Source organism: Carassius carassius, chromosome 31 (assembly GCF_963082965.1).
Source record: "Carassius carassius chromosome 31, fCarCar2.1, whole genome shotgun sequence".
NCBI lineage: Eukaryota > Metazoa > Chordata > Actinopteri > Cypriniformes > Cyprinidae > Carassius > Carassius carassius.
The window spans coordinates 19085265-19100792 of NC_081785.1; the positions used below are offsets into that span (position 1 = coordinate 19085265).

General features: G+C 38.0%; 1 protein-coding gene across 3 annotated transcripts in view; it reads right to left on the reverse strand.

Moving 5' to 3' along the window:
• slc24a4a (solute carrier family 24 member 4a) overlaps nt 1-15528 on the reverse strand; it is a 56952-nt gene that overhangs the window by 30260 nt on the left and 11164 nt on the right. For all 3 annotated transcript variants that reach the window (XM_059519274.1, XM_059519273.1, XM_059519275.1), the window contains exon 2: nt 5647-5757. In XM_059519274.1, coding sequence (XP_059375257.1) covers nt 5647-5757 — 111 coding nt within the window. The remainder of the gene's footprint in view (nt 1-5646; nt 5758-15528) is intronic.

Consider the following 15528-nt stretch of genomic DNA (forward strand, 5'->3'; position numbering starts at 1 on the left):
TGTAACAGTATTATGTTTTCTTTATGAGAGATGCTGCATAACTGTAAAGCAGTTGAATAGTGTATTAACCTATTTGTCAGTGCCTGAGCTTGCAGTTATGTCACATCTTAAAAAGTGCACACCCAACGTGTCCACCCCATCACATTCTCTCTTATGAACCGTTCGATCAATCTGTTCCAGTCTCTAAAAATTGCAAGTTCCTAAAATAACCCTTCTTCAGGCACAGGAGCATTATGCTTATTCAAATTTAAGTCAACAAGCTGGCATCCAACCCAGACTGTCTGAGCACTCTCTCTTCTCAGATTACTTATTGATTTGAGCAGCTTCTAAGGAGCACCAACATAATGAAGGCTGCTCTCATCAAATCACCTGGTTGTTTGCCTATGTGGATGCCTGTTCAATGCGATTCTCCAGTTACAAAACCATATAAACACACAAAATATCTTCTCTTTAAAGCTAGAAAAATTATGGCTGGTAATTTAATGCGTTTAATTAGATTAATTAGTTAAGAGAAAAATAACGCGTTAAAATTATTAACGCATTTATCACACTTGCCCCGCCCCAGACATATGTGGATCATCTGCCATTTCATACAGTCGGTTGATGACTAATATGAGGCAGGGCAAGCTTGAAGGCACTGTCAGCAGCGGCAATCCACCTGTCACTCAAGTGACCACGCCCTTAATTATGCAGAACTTTAAGGCTTAATATAAACGGATGAGTTATAAAAAAAAAATTCACCCCCCTCACAGTTGTCATGAAGGGTAAAATTAACTATATAGACCAAAATAATTTTTTTAACCAGGCTGTAAACAGGTTTTTTCTGCTGTAAAGTTGGGCATTTTAACATGGGGAGTGTATGAGATTGACTCCCTTTTCCAGCCAGCCTCTAGTGGCCAGTCGATGAATTACAGTTTTAGTCACTTCCTTGTTGGCTTCACGAGAGAGGCCCTGTCCCGAATGGCACACTCCGGACTTGTGGACTTCCTCAGAGTCCACACTTCGGTGACGTCATGTAGTGCAGACCTATAGGGCCCTTAGCGCGAGTCCGCGAGGGTGCATTGAGAGGTATTTTGGGACAGACTCGATCGTCACGCCGGAAACAGGAAGAAGGTCTGGTTGTTGTTGTTGGAGCTGCAGGTCGATATGCTGCCGATTGTTTTTGTTCTTTAGGGTTAGGGCCTGCTTTTACAGTTCTATAATTGTAAATGCCACCTGGGCATTAGAATAGATGTCATGGTTATTTAAATGATAAATACATTTGTACATAATAATACATAATGTTAAATTTTAACACAAAATTAAAATGAGTTTAAGAAAAATGTATAGGTTTCAATATTCATACTACGTTTATATGACTCATAAAGCCATGACATTCGGTTCTATTTATGTAATGAATCATAATGCGATCGTATTATTTAACGCGCTATTATTATGTTTGAGATATCAACTGGTCGATAATGTTTGTATAACTGTAAGTAACAACTGGTAAAATGTACGCCTATGTCATAAAAAACATTGATACTTTTACACTTAAATATTCTCTTCTCAGCCATGTTTACAGTCCGTGAGCGAAATATCCTCCCATCTGTTGTCTGATTGGTCTTTCGCAAGGATTCCTGGGTAGTTGAAGTGCGTGGAGCCTGCTTCTATGCGGGCTTCGCGGAAGACCGCTTCAAGGGTACAAAGGGGGCGCTGCTGAGCACACTTCGGAGCGTTAAAATGCTGAATGGGACGGCCTACGGACTCGTAGACTCGGCGAGCACGCGCATTTCAAGTCCACGAGACCGAAAGTCCACATGAAGTGCGCGATTTGGGACAGGGCCAGAGAGCGGGAGGTTGGCGCTCGGTTGAACCGTTGGCCATAGTCGCGTTGGCTTTTAAGTGGCGCTGCACAGACCGCTCGGTGTATGACATCAAAGTACCGCGAGAGCGATTCAAAAGTATAAGTAGCTGTATGCTCTCTAAGCCCTTGCAGTTCTTTGATGTCACACACTGATCGGTCTGATGGTGATGATCCGCTTCAAGTTAAACAAGCCTAATGATTCACTGAACCATTCATAAGAACCATTTACTTCACTCCTAAATGAATAAAGCCATTTGAACGAATCAAACAATTTAATAAATGACTCGGTGACTTAATCATTAAGACATTACCACCACCTACTGGTAGTTTAGTTTATTATTTAGAGTATCATTTCATTAAAGAAATAATTTCATATTTTCATAGTAATAATTATAAAATTAAGAAAATAAATTATTAAAGTTATAGTTCACCCAACCAAAAATGACAATTCTGTCATCATTTACTCACATGGTCCAAAAGAGTACATGTAATCAATTTTATCAAACAAAATATTTCTTGATGAACCTACTTTTTGTAATCTCTGTTTGATGCTTTGCACAACAATTACTTTAAATTATCTTTTCAGAGCAATTTCTCAATTTCTTCAAATTTTGATGTGCGATTAATTAGATTAATTTATCACCACATCATGTAATTAATTAGATGAAAAATTTTAATCGCTTACCAGCCCTAAAAAATATTTTGTATGCTAACTTAATTGTGTTGTTTGAGTGTTTTTATTAGTTATGTTTCATGCCGTTCCTGACCTGAAGAGATGCCCTCATCACATCAAATTAAATAATCTCATTTCACACCACATGACAATGGAGGAACATCTTTGATGACAAGCTCCAGAAAGTATGTCCATGGACCCATTAGGGACTGTCTGATGCATGTTGCATGCAAAAATGACAGGATCAGGCCAGCTCCAATTTGATTGGTTGACAGCTATGCATCGTCCAACGTTCCCAGGCTGCTACAATGAGCATTTTAGAGGAATAACCAGATGAATGGCATAAAATCTTTAAAAGGTATTTGAGTGGCAATTAGTAGCAAGTAAACATGTTATTCTATAGTCAGGACTGTAATAGGTGTAATAATTGCTACTTATTTCTTTTAGATGGATAATATTTCTGACCACAAAGTCGAAAAACATTATAAACAAATTGCTTAAGTGTTGACTGTGTAAGCTTTCACAGGGATTGCTGTTTCAGTTCTTGAATGCACTACCACTTTGCACATTTACTGATTATTTTGGCATCATCGATTTCACATTTACCCGCCTCTTAACATCACATAAAACAGGAAACTCTGGTTGGTTGCTTTTTAATGTCAATCAGATCGGCTTTCCATCTCTAAGTGGGTTATTACTGGCAAAAACAACCCATATTGTGGCAAATTTCTGCAAAACAATCTGTAGTATAATTTACTGATGCTGCTTTGCACCACAGCATCTTGATTTAATAATCTGACGGCAGACACTATACCTCTCAAGAGAAGCCGAATAAATAAACAATTACTCGCCTTCTTTCCGTTATAGCTATAGTTATGAGTGGGCACTGTGTTGATGTCTACATCAAAGGACGAACAATGGTTTAAGGAAAACATAAGATGTTGCTGGACTGCTGCGCTGATGCATTTTGGAAACAAGCCACAAGAGATCTGGGCTGAAGCTCAAATGAAACTAAGAGCTGTACAAAAATATCAGCAGTTTTACCACAGGGAGATGAGTCTTGCAAAATAAACTCCAAATTTTCCATCAGGTTTGATTTTTAGAGAATGGCACTCAGAATAGACCTTTATTACCAGAAAGATATTAATGAAGTAGGGTACATATGGGCCTTACAAAAGTCTTAAGTAAAAAAGAACTAACTAATATTGCTACAAGTGTGACTGCATCATATAATAATTATTAATTATTAATAACATTCATAATCTGGCTGACTATGTCTTGTATTTATTTTTTCTAAAAATCCTGTCATACGTGCACAAACTGACAGTCACCACTTATAAGCTACTACTAAATATTGTAGAAACATAATTTTCTGTAAAGTTGCTTTGTAATGATTTGTATTGTAAAAAGCGCTATACAAACAAACTTGAATTTAATTGAATTGAAAAGAAAAAAAAGAATATACATTTCTTTAGTTGCCAAGCTCTATACCAATATCTTATTAGGATAGGATTGTCATAAGAGGCACTATTTTGCTAACGTTGATTTTGATACATTTGACAATACCAAGGTGATGTGCTGCCACTCTCCTTCTCCATATCTGATTACAGGGTTCTCAATCTTTGTAGGGTGGAGTTTTTGGGGAGAGAAAAAGGAGTATTTAATTCAGCTGCTTCTTCTGTGTGAATTTCATAATGGCTAACAACACTGACAGCTTCAGTTCCTAAAAAGAATAAACAACATTACAACAGCGAGAAAGAAGTGCTCTTAGCAAGTTCTCACACGCAGCAGAATGTAAATGCATGAGTGAATGTTTCACAGTTGTGACAGTTGACGTGACCTCTACCTGGCCTTCAGCTCGGAGGGTTGCTGACAGAGATGGACAGATCTCATCTTTCTTCTCCCTTCTCGCTCATGTAGCTGGCAAAGACCTCAGATCACTGCCTGCTCACATTCTGGCTGGGAGCAGCAATGCTAAGATTCACAATGTCAGCACTTGACAATGGCGCGTGGCATACCGCTGAGCAAATCTGCCTTAAAGCTGTGCTCTTCCACACTCCCTGAGACACCGAAACACTCATTACAGGCAGAGAAAAAAGTGAAAGGGCAGATTCTATCAGCCCACGATAACAAAATTCCTCAGCTCACAACTCTAATAGAGACACATCCCCTGAAACGTGGGATCACGTGCACCGAACTGCGGAGTTCGGCAAATAAGAGCCGCTTGATGAGAAAGCCCTCGGGTGCTGAGATGCCAAGGACTCCCGAGATACATCAAAAGATCTGGCCTTATCTTCCCCAGCATCTCCTGTGGTCACAGGGATGTCGAGGGGACAAACATCTAAATATAGCCTTCCTGCTTCCATTTATAGAATGCACAAGGCAACGCCACAGATCCATTTCTCTCATAATCACAAATCTTCCCTTACAATTCTTTTGTCTTTCCACAAAGCTGCCCAGAGCGATAAGAGTGATAAAGATTTCCAGTCAGAGAAGCTTAATTTACTGTTGGAACAATTCATTTCAATAAGTTGGCAGGACCGGGCCCCATTCCATTGACGTTTTCATGCATATGTTACATTTCGATCAAGATTTATGTCTTTATCAGCATTGTCTTGACAATATCAGTGACAACAGACAAAAGGGAATGATGTGTGAAGCAAGTAGCATTTCCCAAAGTGTGGACCAAGAGATGCACACAATAAATCAAAGACATTGAAATTATATAAGGAGGAAAACTTTGAAATCAATAGTCAAATCTTGAATGGAACAGATTCTCGCAATTGGTAGGTTTCGAGGTGCAGTCTTAGCTGGCTATCTGTTTTGAGTGAGTAGGGAATATTGAGCCTAATCTCCAATACACAGCCAGATATCAAAATGCAGAAAACTCTTAAAGAGCAGGGTGGTATAGATATGTAACAATCTTAATACAATAAAAACTTTGTAAAACGCTATAAATTACAATAATCAAACCATGTTGGAGGATTTTCAATAAATTTTCAGCCGCCTGGGGTACCTGGGAATTGTTATGTCTTTTGTCTGTTCTCAGTATGAAGTTCATCCTAAGGCAAGTGATCACTCAACTGGGGAAAAGTCATTCATCAATATGAAGTGATGTATGAATTACCTGGTTCTGTGCAGTTCTTCTCTGTCTCATTGTCTCCGGCTGTGGCCATAAGCCTTCGGCCCAGATGATATCTGGGAAGAGCAAACCCCTCCTGAAGCACCAGCCCATGACCTGTGAATAAAGATATACTAACATCATTTAAACGTCCAAATTCAGAGCATAGGCTCCAAAGCTGTTGTGAATCCGCTTACCCAGATCCATCCATATTTGCAGAAAATTACCATCATTTGGCAGATAATAATTTACATAGTTACATACATAATCCCAGCTATTGAATACATACTCTTATGTTGCACCTCATAAGACAAGGGAATTTATAGAAATATTAATATTAATTAGCCCGTCTGTGGACTCATTCCCTCAAATGGCTTGGGTATGCAGAGTTTGTGCAGCTTATATGGACTGCTCCCCCCTGCAACAATTACATAACATTTTTAATTATTTAATAAATGTTAGTACTCAATTCATTAACCTAATATAATTCCATGAATGTGTTCACTTAAAAGTCAAATGTGGTTTAATATAACTTCAGACAAATACCTTACCATTTAAAATGGTTTTATAAGTTTAGTGTGTCACCTTGCATTACACTTCCATGTCAACTATCCAAATACTTACCGTCATCAAGAAATAGTTAACAACTTAGAGCTATTTCAGCCAAATTACTTGTCGGTTAGGCTTGGGGTTAGTGTGCGATACTGGGCCCTATATTTGCCTGGCTTTTCGTTTTAATATTCCTACTGGATGTGCATTGTATCAAGGTTAGCAACACCATGGGGTTATTTATTTTGAGAAATCCTAGAAAGAAAATGGTGTGAAGATTCAACCATGCATACTGTCCAAACAGCCAGGGCCTGAATTAAAATTTCATGCATTTGCCTGCATTTATATATTTCAGCAGTCAATTTCAGCATATGTTTAAAAAAAAAATTTTTTTATGAGGATATGCAGGAAGGTCAAAAAAAAAAAAAAGGATAATCACACTTATCTTTTTCTGAAACTATGGAACACATTTAGTGGAACCTGTTTATTGAAGAGTTGGCATTACAGTTGTTAATCACTGAACACATTTTGTTTATTCAAATTATATATATAGCTCATATATAAAAAGATCACCCAAAAATGCAAATTCTGACAAAAATAATAAAACAACGGTACCTTTTGTGCAATATGAAAGCTATTAACTAGAAAAGTAGAATGACTAGGTAGCTGTAGTCATTGCTCAGTAATATTTGTAAGGATTTTCGTGATGTTAAACTTGTTCAACATCTAGGTTCTTCACATTAAGATTACATTGCAATTAGGGTTCACTAAACACCACAAAACAATAACTAATAACTACAATGACTGAATAAATCTAAAAACTACAAATGTCTTTACTTGTTACATACAACAACAAATAGCATGACCGATGTGGTCCAATTTACAAACAAACGACGATTATGAGCAGATACTTTAATAAATCTGTTCAAAAGTGACTCTCAGACCATCAGTTTTAATCACTCCCTTACTAAGTAAAATGGTTGAATGAGTGGTTGAATTAGTGGTTCTTGGCTGGTTAAATTTGGTACGTCCAGCTAAACTGTTTGCGTGTGAAATAGGTTTTTTTAAATGTCAAATTATTTTCTATCCCAGTTTAATATGCAATCAGCTAGAACTTTATATATTAATTCCCCTAAAATAACAAAAAGTATTTAACTTACAAAAAGGGTTATCAAAAATAGTATATTATACATTATATTATATATTATATTCATTCATTACACATGGACTGATATATTTCAAATGTTTATTTCTTTTAATTTTGATGATTATAACTGACAACTAAGGAAGTTGTCAGTTAATTTGGGATTTGAATCCCAAATTCAGTATCTCAGAAAATTTGAGTATAACTTAAGACCAATACAAAGAAAGGATTTTTAGAAATCTTGGCCAACTGAAAAGTATGAACATGAAAAGTATGAGCATGTACAGCACTCAATACTTGGGGCTCCTTTTGCCTGAATTACTGCAGCAATGCGGCGTGGCATGAAGTCGATCAGTCTGTGTCACTGGTCAGGTGTTATGAGAGCCCAGGTTGCTCTGATAGTGGCCTTCAGCTCTTCTTCTTTCTTGGGTCTGGCATATCGCATCTTCCTCTTCACAATACCCCATAGATTTTCTATGGGGTTAAGGTCAGGCGAGTTTGCTGGCCAATTAAGAACAGGGATACCATGGTTCTTAAACCAGGTACTGGTAGCTTTGGCACTGTGTGCAGGTGCCAAGTCCTGTTGGAAAATGAAATCTGCATCTCCATAAAGTTGGTCAGCAGCAGGAAGCATGAAGTGCTCTAAAACTTCCTGGTATACGGCTGTGTTGACCTTGGACCTCAGAAAACACAGTGGACCAACACCAGCAGATGACATGGCACCCCAAACCATCATTGACTGTGGAAACTTTACACTGGACCTCAAGCAACATGGATTGTGTGCCTCTCCTCTCTTCCTTCAGACTCTGGAAGCCTGATTTTCAAAGGAAAATGCTAAATTTACTTTCATCAGAGGACATAACTTTGGACCACTCAGCAGCGGTCCAGTCCTTTTTGTCTTTAGATGCTTCTGACGCTGTCTGTTTTACAAGAGTGGCTTGACACAAGGAATGCGACAGCTGAAACCCATGTCTTGCATACGTCTGAGCGTAGTGGTTCTTGAAGCACTGACTCCAGCTGCAGTCCACTTTTTGTGAATCTCCCCCACATTTTTGAATGGGTTTTGTTTCACCATCCTCTCCAGGTAGGCCCGGCGCCACAAGGGGGCAAAAGGGGGCAAAAGGGGGCAATGCCCCCTCAGATCTGACTTGTGCCCCCTCCGTTTCATTTTTGTATTCATGGTTAAAAATAAAATGCTCAACCTTTTGAGTTAAATAATAATTGAACCTTATCCCCATGGGATTTAGAATGTTCAGTGTTGTGACTCGTGACATTACTGCCAGATTCAAACGTCTTTCGCGTTGGTTGGCGCTGAGCCAGATACTGACGAGCTCAACGCTGTCATATATCACAACTATGCAGTGTTTTCAACCTCATAATGTTTATTTTAGATTTCATACATTTAAATACACTCAAGCACTGGTAAAACAACAGCCTACATTTGGAGTTTGTAAAATACACACTGATGTCTGTGGAAGCAAGTGCTAGTGTCGCGTTGGTTGGCGCTGAGCCAGAGACGGACGAGCATCAGCACTGTCATATCACAACTATGCAGTGTTTTCAACCTCATAATGTTTATTTTAGATTTCATACATTTAAATAGGCTACACATAAGCACTGGTAAAACAATAGCCTACATTTGGAGTCTGTGAAAGGAGCAATAACAATCTATTCAAATATAATTTGCTGACGTGTGTTTTTCATATCAGACGAACACAGTGGAAGGAGGCTAACTATAAAGTTTACTCTATTGTTATAAAGGTTTTTAAACGACCAAACACACTCACTTAAACATATTTGAGAATCGGATTATCAGATAGTTGATGACATGGTAAGTAAGTTTGTGAATATTTCGAATAAAAAAGGAAGAACGAAATAAAGGATAGCCGACATCTGTTATACAGTGTTATTATTGTGGCTGCGGTGTTTCACGTGACAAATATGACGCGTTGCCATGGAAACATTAAGGGGGAACGTTCTAAAATAACTGTCGCCTTGAAAAATCTTACTCTCGGGAGTCAGTTAGAATATTTTAAACTTAAGTGTGAAATGGTTAATTATTCATAATAAATGACGCTGGCTTATCTTTTGTCGACTGTGTGATTTCCTGAAAATACAGTTGTTACTAAGGACATTCAGTGCCAAATCAAGGAGACTGCAGCTCTTCTAAAAAGGTATAGGACATGATCTATCATCATTACGCTGTTTAAAATTTGCTAGTCTCTGGTTAACTTACCTGCAGTTGCATATGGAGTGTTTTAGGGAGCGCTGTATTTAAAAATCTATCGTTGCAAAGCGAGATCTCAGTGTGTATTAATCATTGATGGTGTAATAAAGTTAAGCCCCGTTAACAATTTCACATGCCCCCTCAGTCATTTCATCCTGCAGCCGGGCCTGTCTCCAGGATGCGGTTATCCCTATTGCTTGTACACTTTTTTTCTACCACATCTTTTCCTTCCCTTTGCCTCTCTATTAATGTGCTTGGACACAGAGTTCTGTGAACAGCCAGCTCTTTTGCAATGAAATTTTGTGTCTTGCCCTCCTTGTGCAAGGTGTCAGTGGTTGTCTTTTGGACAACTGTTAAGTCAGCAGTCTTCCCCATGATTGTGTAGCCTACAGAACTAGACTGAGAGACCAATTAAAGGCCTTTGCAGGTGTTTTGAGTTGATTAGCTGATTAGAGTGTGGCACCAGGTGTCTTCAATATTGAACCTTTTCACAATATTCAAATTTTCTGAGATACTGAATTTGGGATTTTCCTTAGTTGTCAGTTATAATCATCAAAATTAAAAGAAATAAACATTTCAAATATATCAGCCTGTGTGTAATGAATGAATATAATATACAATGGTTCACTTTTTGAATGGAATGGAACTTTTTGATGATAATCTAATTATATGACCACTACCTGTATATATATATATATATATATATACACAGTCGTGGCCAAAAGTTTTGAGAATTACATAAATATTGGAAATTGGAAAAGTTGCTGCTTAAGTTTTTATAATAGCAATTTGCATATACTCCAGAATGTTATGAAGAGTGATCAGATGAATTGCATAGCCCTTCTTTGCCATGAAAATTAACTTAATCCCAAAAAAACCTTTCCACTGCATTTCATTGCTGTCATTAAAGGACCTGCTGAGATCATTTCAGTAATCGTCTTGTTAACTCAGGTGAGAATGTTGACGAGCACAAGGCTGGAGATCATTATGTCAGGCTGATTGGGTTAGAATGGCAGACTTGACATGTTAAAAGGAGGGTGATGCTTGAAATCATTGTTCTTCCATTGTTAACCATGGTGACCTGCAAAGAAACGCGTGCAGCCATCATTGCATTGCATAAAAATGGCTTCACAGGCAAGGATATTGTGGCTACTAAGATTGCACCTAAATCAACAATTTATAGGATCATCAAGAACTTCAAGGAAAGAGGTTCAATTCTTGTATAGAAGGCTTCAGGGTGTCCAAGAAAGTCCAGCAAGCGCCAGGATCTTCTCCTAAAGAGGATTCAGCTGCGGGATCGGAGTGCCACCAGTGCAGAGCTTGCTCAGGAATGGCAGCAGGCAGGTGTGAGCGCATCTGCACGCACAGTGAGGCCAAGACTTTTGGAAGATGGCCTGGTGTCAAGAAGGGCAGCAAAGAAGCCACTTCTCTCCAAAAAAACATCAGGGACAGATTGATCTTCTGAAGAAAGTATAGTGAATGGACTGCTGAGGACTGGGGCAAAGTCATATTCTCCGATGAAGCCCCTTTCCGATTTTCTGGGGCATCTGGAAAAAGGCTTGTCCGGAGAAGAAAAGGTGAGCGCTACCATCAGTCCTGTGTCATGCCAACAGTAAAGCATCCTGACACCATTCATGTGTGGGGTTGCTTCTCATCCAAGGGAGTGGGCTCACTCACAATTCTGCCCAAAAACACAGCCATGAATAAAGAATGGTACCAAAACACCCTCCAACAGCAACTTCCTCCAACAATCTAACAACAGTTTGGTGAAGAACAATGCATTTTCCAGCATGATGGAGCACCGTGCCATAAGGCAAAATTGATAACTAAGTGGCCAGAATGTTGAAATTTTGGGTCCATGGCCTGGAAACTCCTCAGATCTTAATCCCATTGAGAACTTGTGGTCAATCCTCAAGAGGCGGGTGGACAAACAAAAACCCACTAATTCTGACAAACTCCAAGAAGTGATTATGAAAGAATGGGTTGCTATTAGTCAGGATTTGGCCCAGAAGTTGATTGAGAGCATGCCCAGTGGAATTGCAGAGGTCTTGAAAAAGAAGGGCCAACACTGCAAATACTGACTCTTTGCATAAATGTCATGTAATTGTCGATAAAAGCCTTTGAAACGTATGAAGTGCTTGTAATTATATTTTGGTACATCATAGAAACAACTGAAACAAAGATCTAAAAGCAGTTTAGCAGCAAACTTTTTGAAAACTAATATTTATGTAATTCTCAAAACCTTTGGCCACGACTGTATATATATATATATATATATATATATATATATATATATATATATTATACAATATACTATTTATGTATATATTCCATACTGTGCAAAAGTCTTAGGCCACTAGTATTTTCACCAACAAAAAATGGTTTTAAGTCAGTTATTTCTGTCTTTTGCTGTAGTGTGTCAGTAGTAAATATCAGTTTACATTTCCAAACATTATTTTTGCCATTAAATGTAATAATCCAGTGAGATTTGTAGGAGTCTGACAGTAGCCAGTGCTCCACACAGAGATCTGATCTCACTATCATCCAGTCTGTCTGGAATAACATGAAGAAACAGAACAAACTGAGACAGACTAAATCCAAAAGAACTGTGGCAATGTCTCCAAAACGCTTCAAGAAACCTGTCAGACTACTTGTGCAAACAAAAATCTCACTGGATTATTACAATTAATTGCAAAAATAATGTTTGGAAATGTAAACTGATATTTACTACTGACACACTACAGCAAAAGACAGATATAACTGACAATTTTTTGTTGGTGAAAATACTAGTGGCCTAAGACTTTTGCACAGTACTGTATATATATCCAGTATAACTGTTAAAAATACTGCCCCCCCCCCTTTTTTAAGTAAAGAAACAAACTTGCTAACTTCCAGACAGTTCCCATCCCTAGTTGCCACTTATTTAATGAAAAAAAGGACTCCAAACAAAAGATAAGGGTGATGACAATTTTTTAACTATTCTTTTAACGCACAAAAAGGACTCCAAACAAAAGATAAGGGTGATGACAATTTTTTAACTATTCTTTTAATGCTCAAAAAGGACTCTAAACAAAAGATAAGGGTGATGACAATTTTTTAACTATTCTTTTAATGCACAAAAAATACCTTTATAATGGCCACTGCTGATTCTATAAATATTCCCTATTACATTAGGAGTAGCCAGACGGAAACAAAAACAAAAATATTCCACACTCTGAAATCTGCTGCAGCAAAACTGGTCTAAAATATTCCAACTGCTCCTAAATCAAGAACAGAATGACCTACTTACAGCTTATGAGAAGCAGAAAAAAGGAGCAGTAAAGTTGTGTAACAAAGAATCACAGGAGGACAGAATAATGAACTCGACAGCAATAAAAAGTTCATTTTCAGCCTGCATTAACTTCCCTACAGTTATGGATGGAGGAAAATGAGAAGGTGCCGAATAATAGGAATGAGATGGGAAGATGGGAAGAGATGGGAAGCTGGCCCATATTAGGTGTGATGTTCTGTAAATCACAGCAGGAATGCACACCAGATGGACTCCTGAGAGGCTTATCAGAAATGCCAGTATCCGCAGAGCCATTAAAGCAGAAAGCAGATATTCAGCATACTCATCATTACAATATCATGTGCAGGTAATCCCTTAAGCCGCTTGTAATTTTGGTGTAATTAAACTCAACTGCACCCACTAGTATCACTCAGGCAGGCAGGCAACGGTGTACACTTTGTAGACAAGAGTAAGTGGGAAAAGCTTGATGCAAAATCCTCTATAATGAGACATCATTTGTGTCTGAGATGTGCTTGTACCACAGGGGTTTGAGTTGGGTATTCATTGGGTATTAATTTTAGATGGAAACTGCAGTCAACTGTATGTGTAGATAATTCATATTCATTTCAGCTGGAAAATGAATACAGTTTCCATCTGAAATTAATAGTAGTGGCAATAAAACACCAACTTTTATTCCCTTTTTAATAGCCTTAATACAGGAGCAGATTATAAATACTCATTTATATAAATAATACATGATATTTCATAAAATGGAAATCATGGGACAAAGTTTGTTTGTATATTATGATGGGAATATAAGTACAAATGCTTTGCAATGGATAACAAAACACTTGGATTACAAAACACTTGAAAATAATGCCAAATAGTGCATAAAATTGATTTGGATAAATTTAGGGTAATTTCAAAGATGTTTACAAAAATAGTAATAAATAAATAAGTCAGGACCAGACAGTCGCACCAAATGATATTTTGACACTTTGAATACCAGAAAAATTACAAATAACTAATGATTTTTTTTGGTTATTTACAAATAACTAATGGGGCTAGAAGAAGCCGCCGCTCCTCGCACCCCGGACCAGAGAGGGGAGCGCGTGCGGCTGCCTGGACTCCGCCCCTTACCTGGACCCTTCCTCCATGAACACGGCCCGACCCACACGAACCCCGCAGCATGACGAGGACACCAGATCCCCTGTTTATTTTGGACACTTTTCCCTTTTCGCCAGTTTCATTGCCTCATTTGTTTTATTTTCTGTTAATAAAAGCCTCTCCGTGGCCTGATGCCACGCCCACTGTGTCTGTCATTTGCTCCTCCCATCACAATAAATATATATGTATGTGTGTGTCATCTTTTTTATGCATTTAAACCAACTTTTAACTGAAAAAAAAGTAATCTGACTGAAAATTTAGGCGTAAATTACACAATTACTTCAGCAAAAGCATTTTTATTCTAAGTTTCCTTTTGTTACCACAATTGGTTAGGTTTGGGTTTGGTGATGCGATGTTATTTTCAAATGTGACATAGCATTAAACTTTTAAAGCCACTCATTTGGCATCTCACATTGAAAGTGTTGCGAAACATGCAAGAAGGAATGTATATTTTTCTGAAATGTCACCACAGGCATTTTTTTTTCTCAACAAGCCTCTGTTGGTCTATAATGTTATCATAGTTTGGATACTGCGCTGACTATGTGTGGCTCTTTGCCTGGCACTGATTCCTTTTCCTGTGTCCTCTAGAATGCTTTTCATCTCCATACTTAAATTACACATTAGTTTGTTATACCCTCTATATTACAGATGTGATTTTTTTTTTATCCAATTGATAAAACTGCTTTCCGTCTAATCTCCCTTCACCTTCCCTTCACAGTACTCTTGTGGAGAGAAAAAGAAAACATCAGACTCTTTGGATATCAGACTGTCTGCCAGCTAATGATCAATGGGGGTCTCAGAGAGCTATGCTTTTTTTGAGATCTAATGTTGTTCCAAACCTGTATGACCTTGTTTCTTCCTTGGAACACAAACAGAGATGTCAACTAAATATTCCGGCTGCATATTTCCACACACATTTAAATTGAGCTGGGGAGTAGTAGAATCGATTGGACATTTTTTATTTTTCGAAAATTCAGTACACTCGGATGTACTTCGTGATACAGAAGAAATTATCTGTTACTACTTCCATTTCATCTCAACGTTATGAGCTAAAGCTACCAAGAAAGTTTTTCCAAAGGTAAACTATACACTGTTTTTATAGACTATGTTTTATGAGAAAAAAAAAATATTTATACAGTACATTCAAAGTGTTCCTTGTTTCATTGCAATTAATTGAGAAATTTACTAGCACATTTTGAGTGAAAATTGTTTCTAAAGCAATTTTTTACCATATTAGAGTACATTTTCACAGTTGTTGTTAGAACATAAGGGTCAGAATATGTCAACATAGTCTTAGCCTCAGATGTCACACCCACGGACCATTGGTTGAAGGGTATTTACTAACAACAGGCCACACCACAACTATGCAGATAAAACTTTATTAGGATCAAGTCAGGGTTAGAGGAAATAGGATGAGAAAGGGGGTTATGATCCTTCTGAACTGGCTGACCAGGGTGTCTTGTTAGTGAGACTCAGAGTGGGGGCTTCGTCTCTGTAGATAATGCGATAGGTTACTAGAAGACCCCCCTGGAT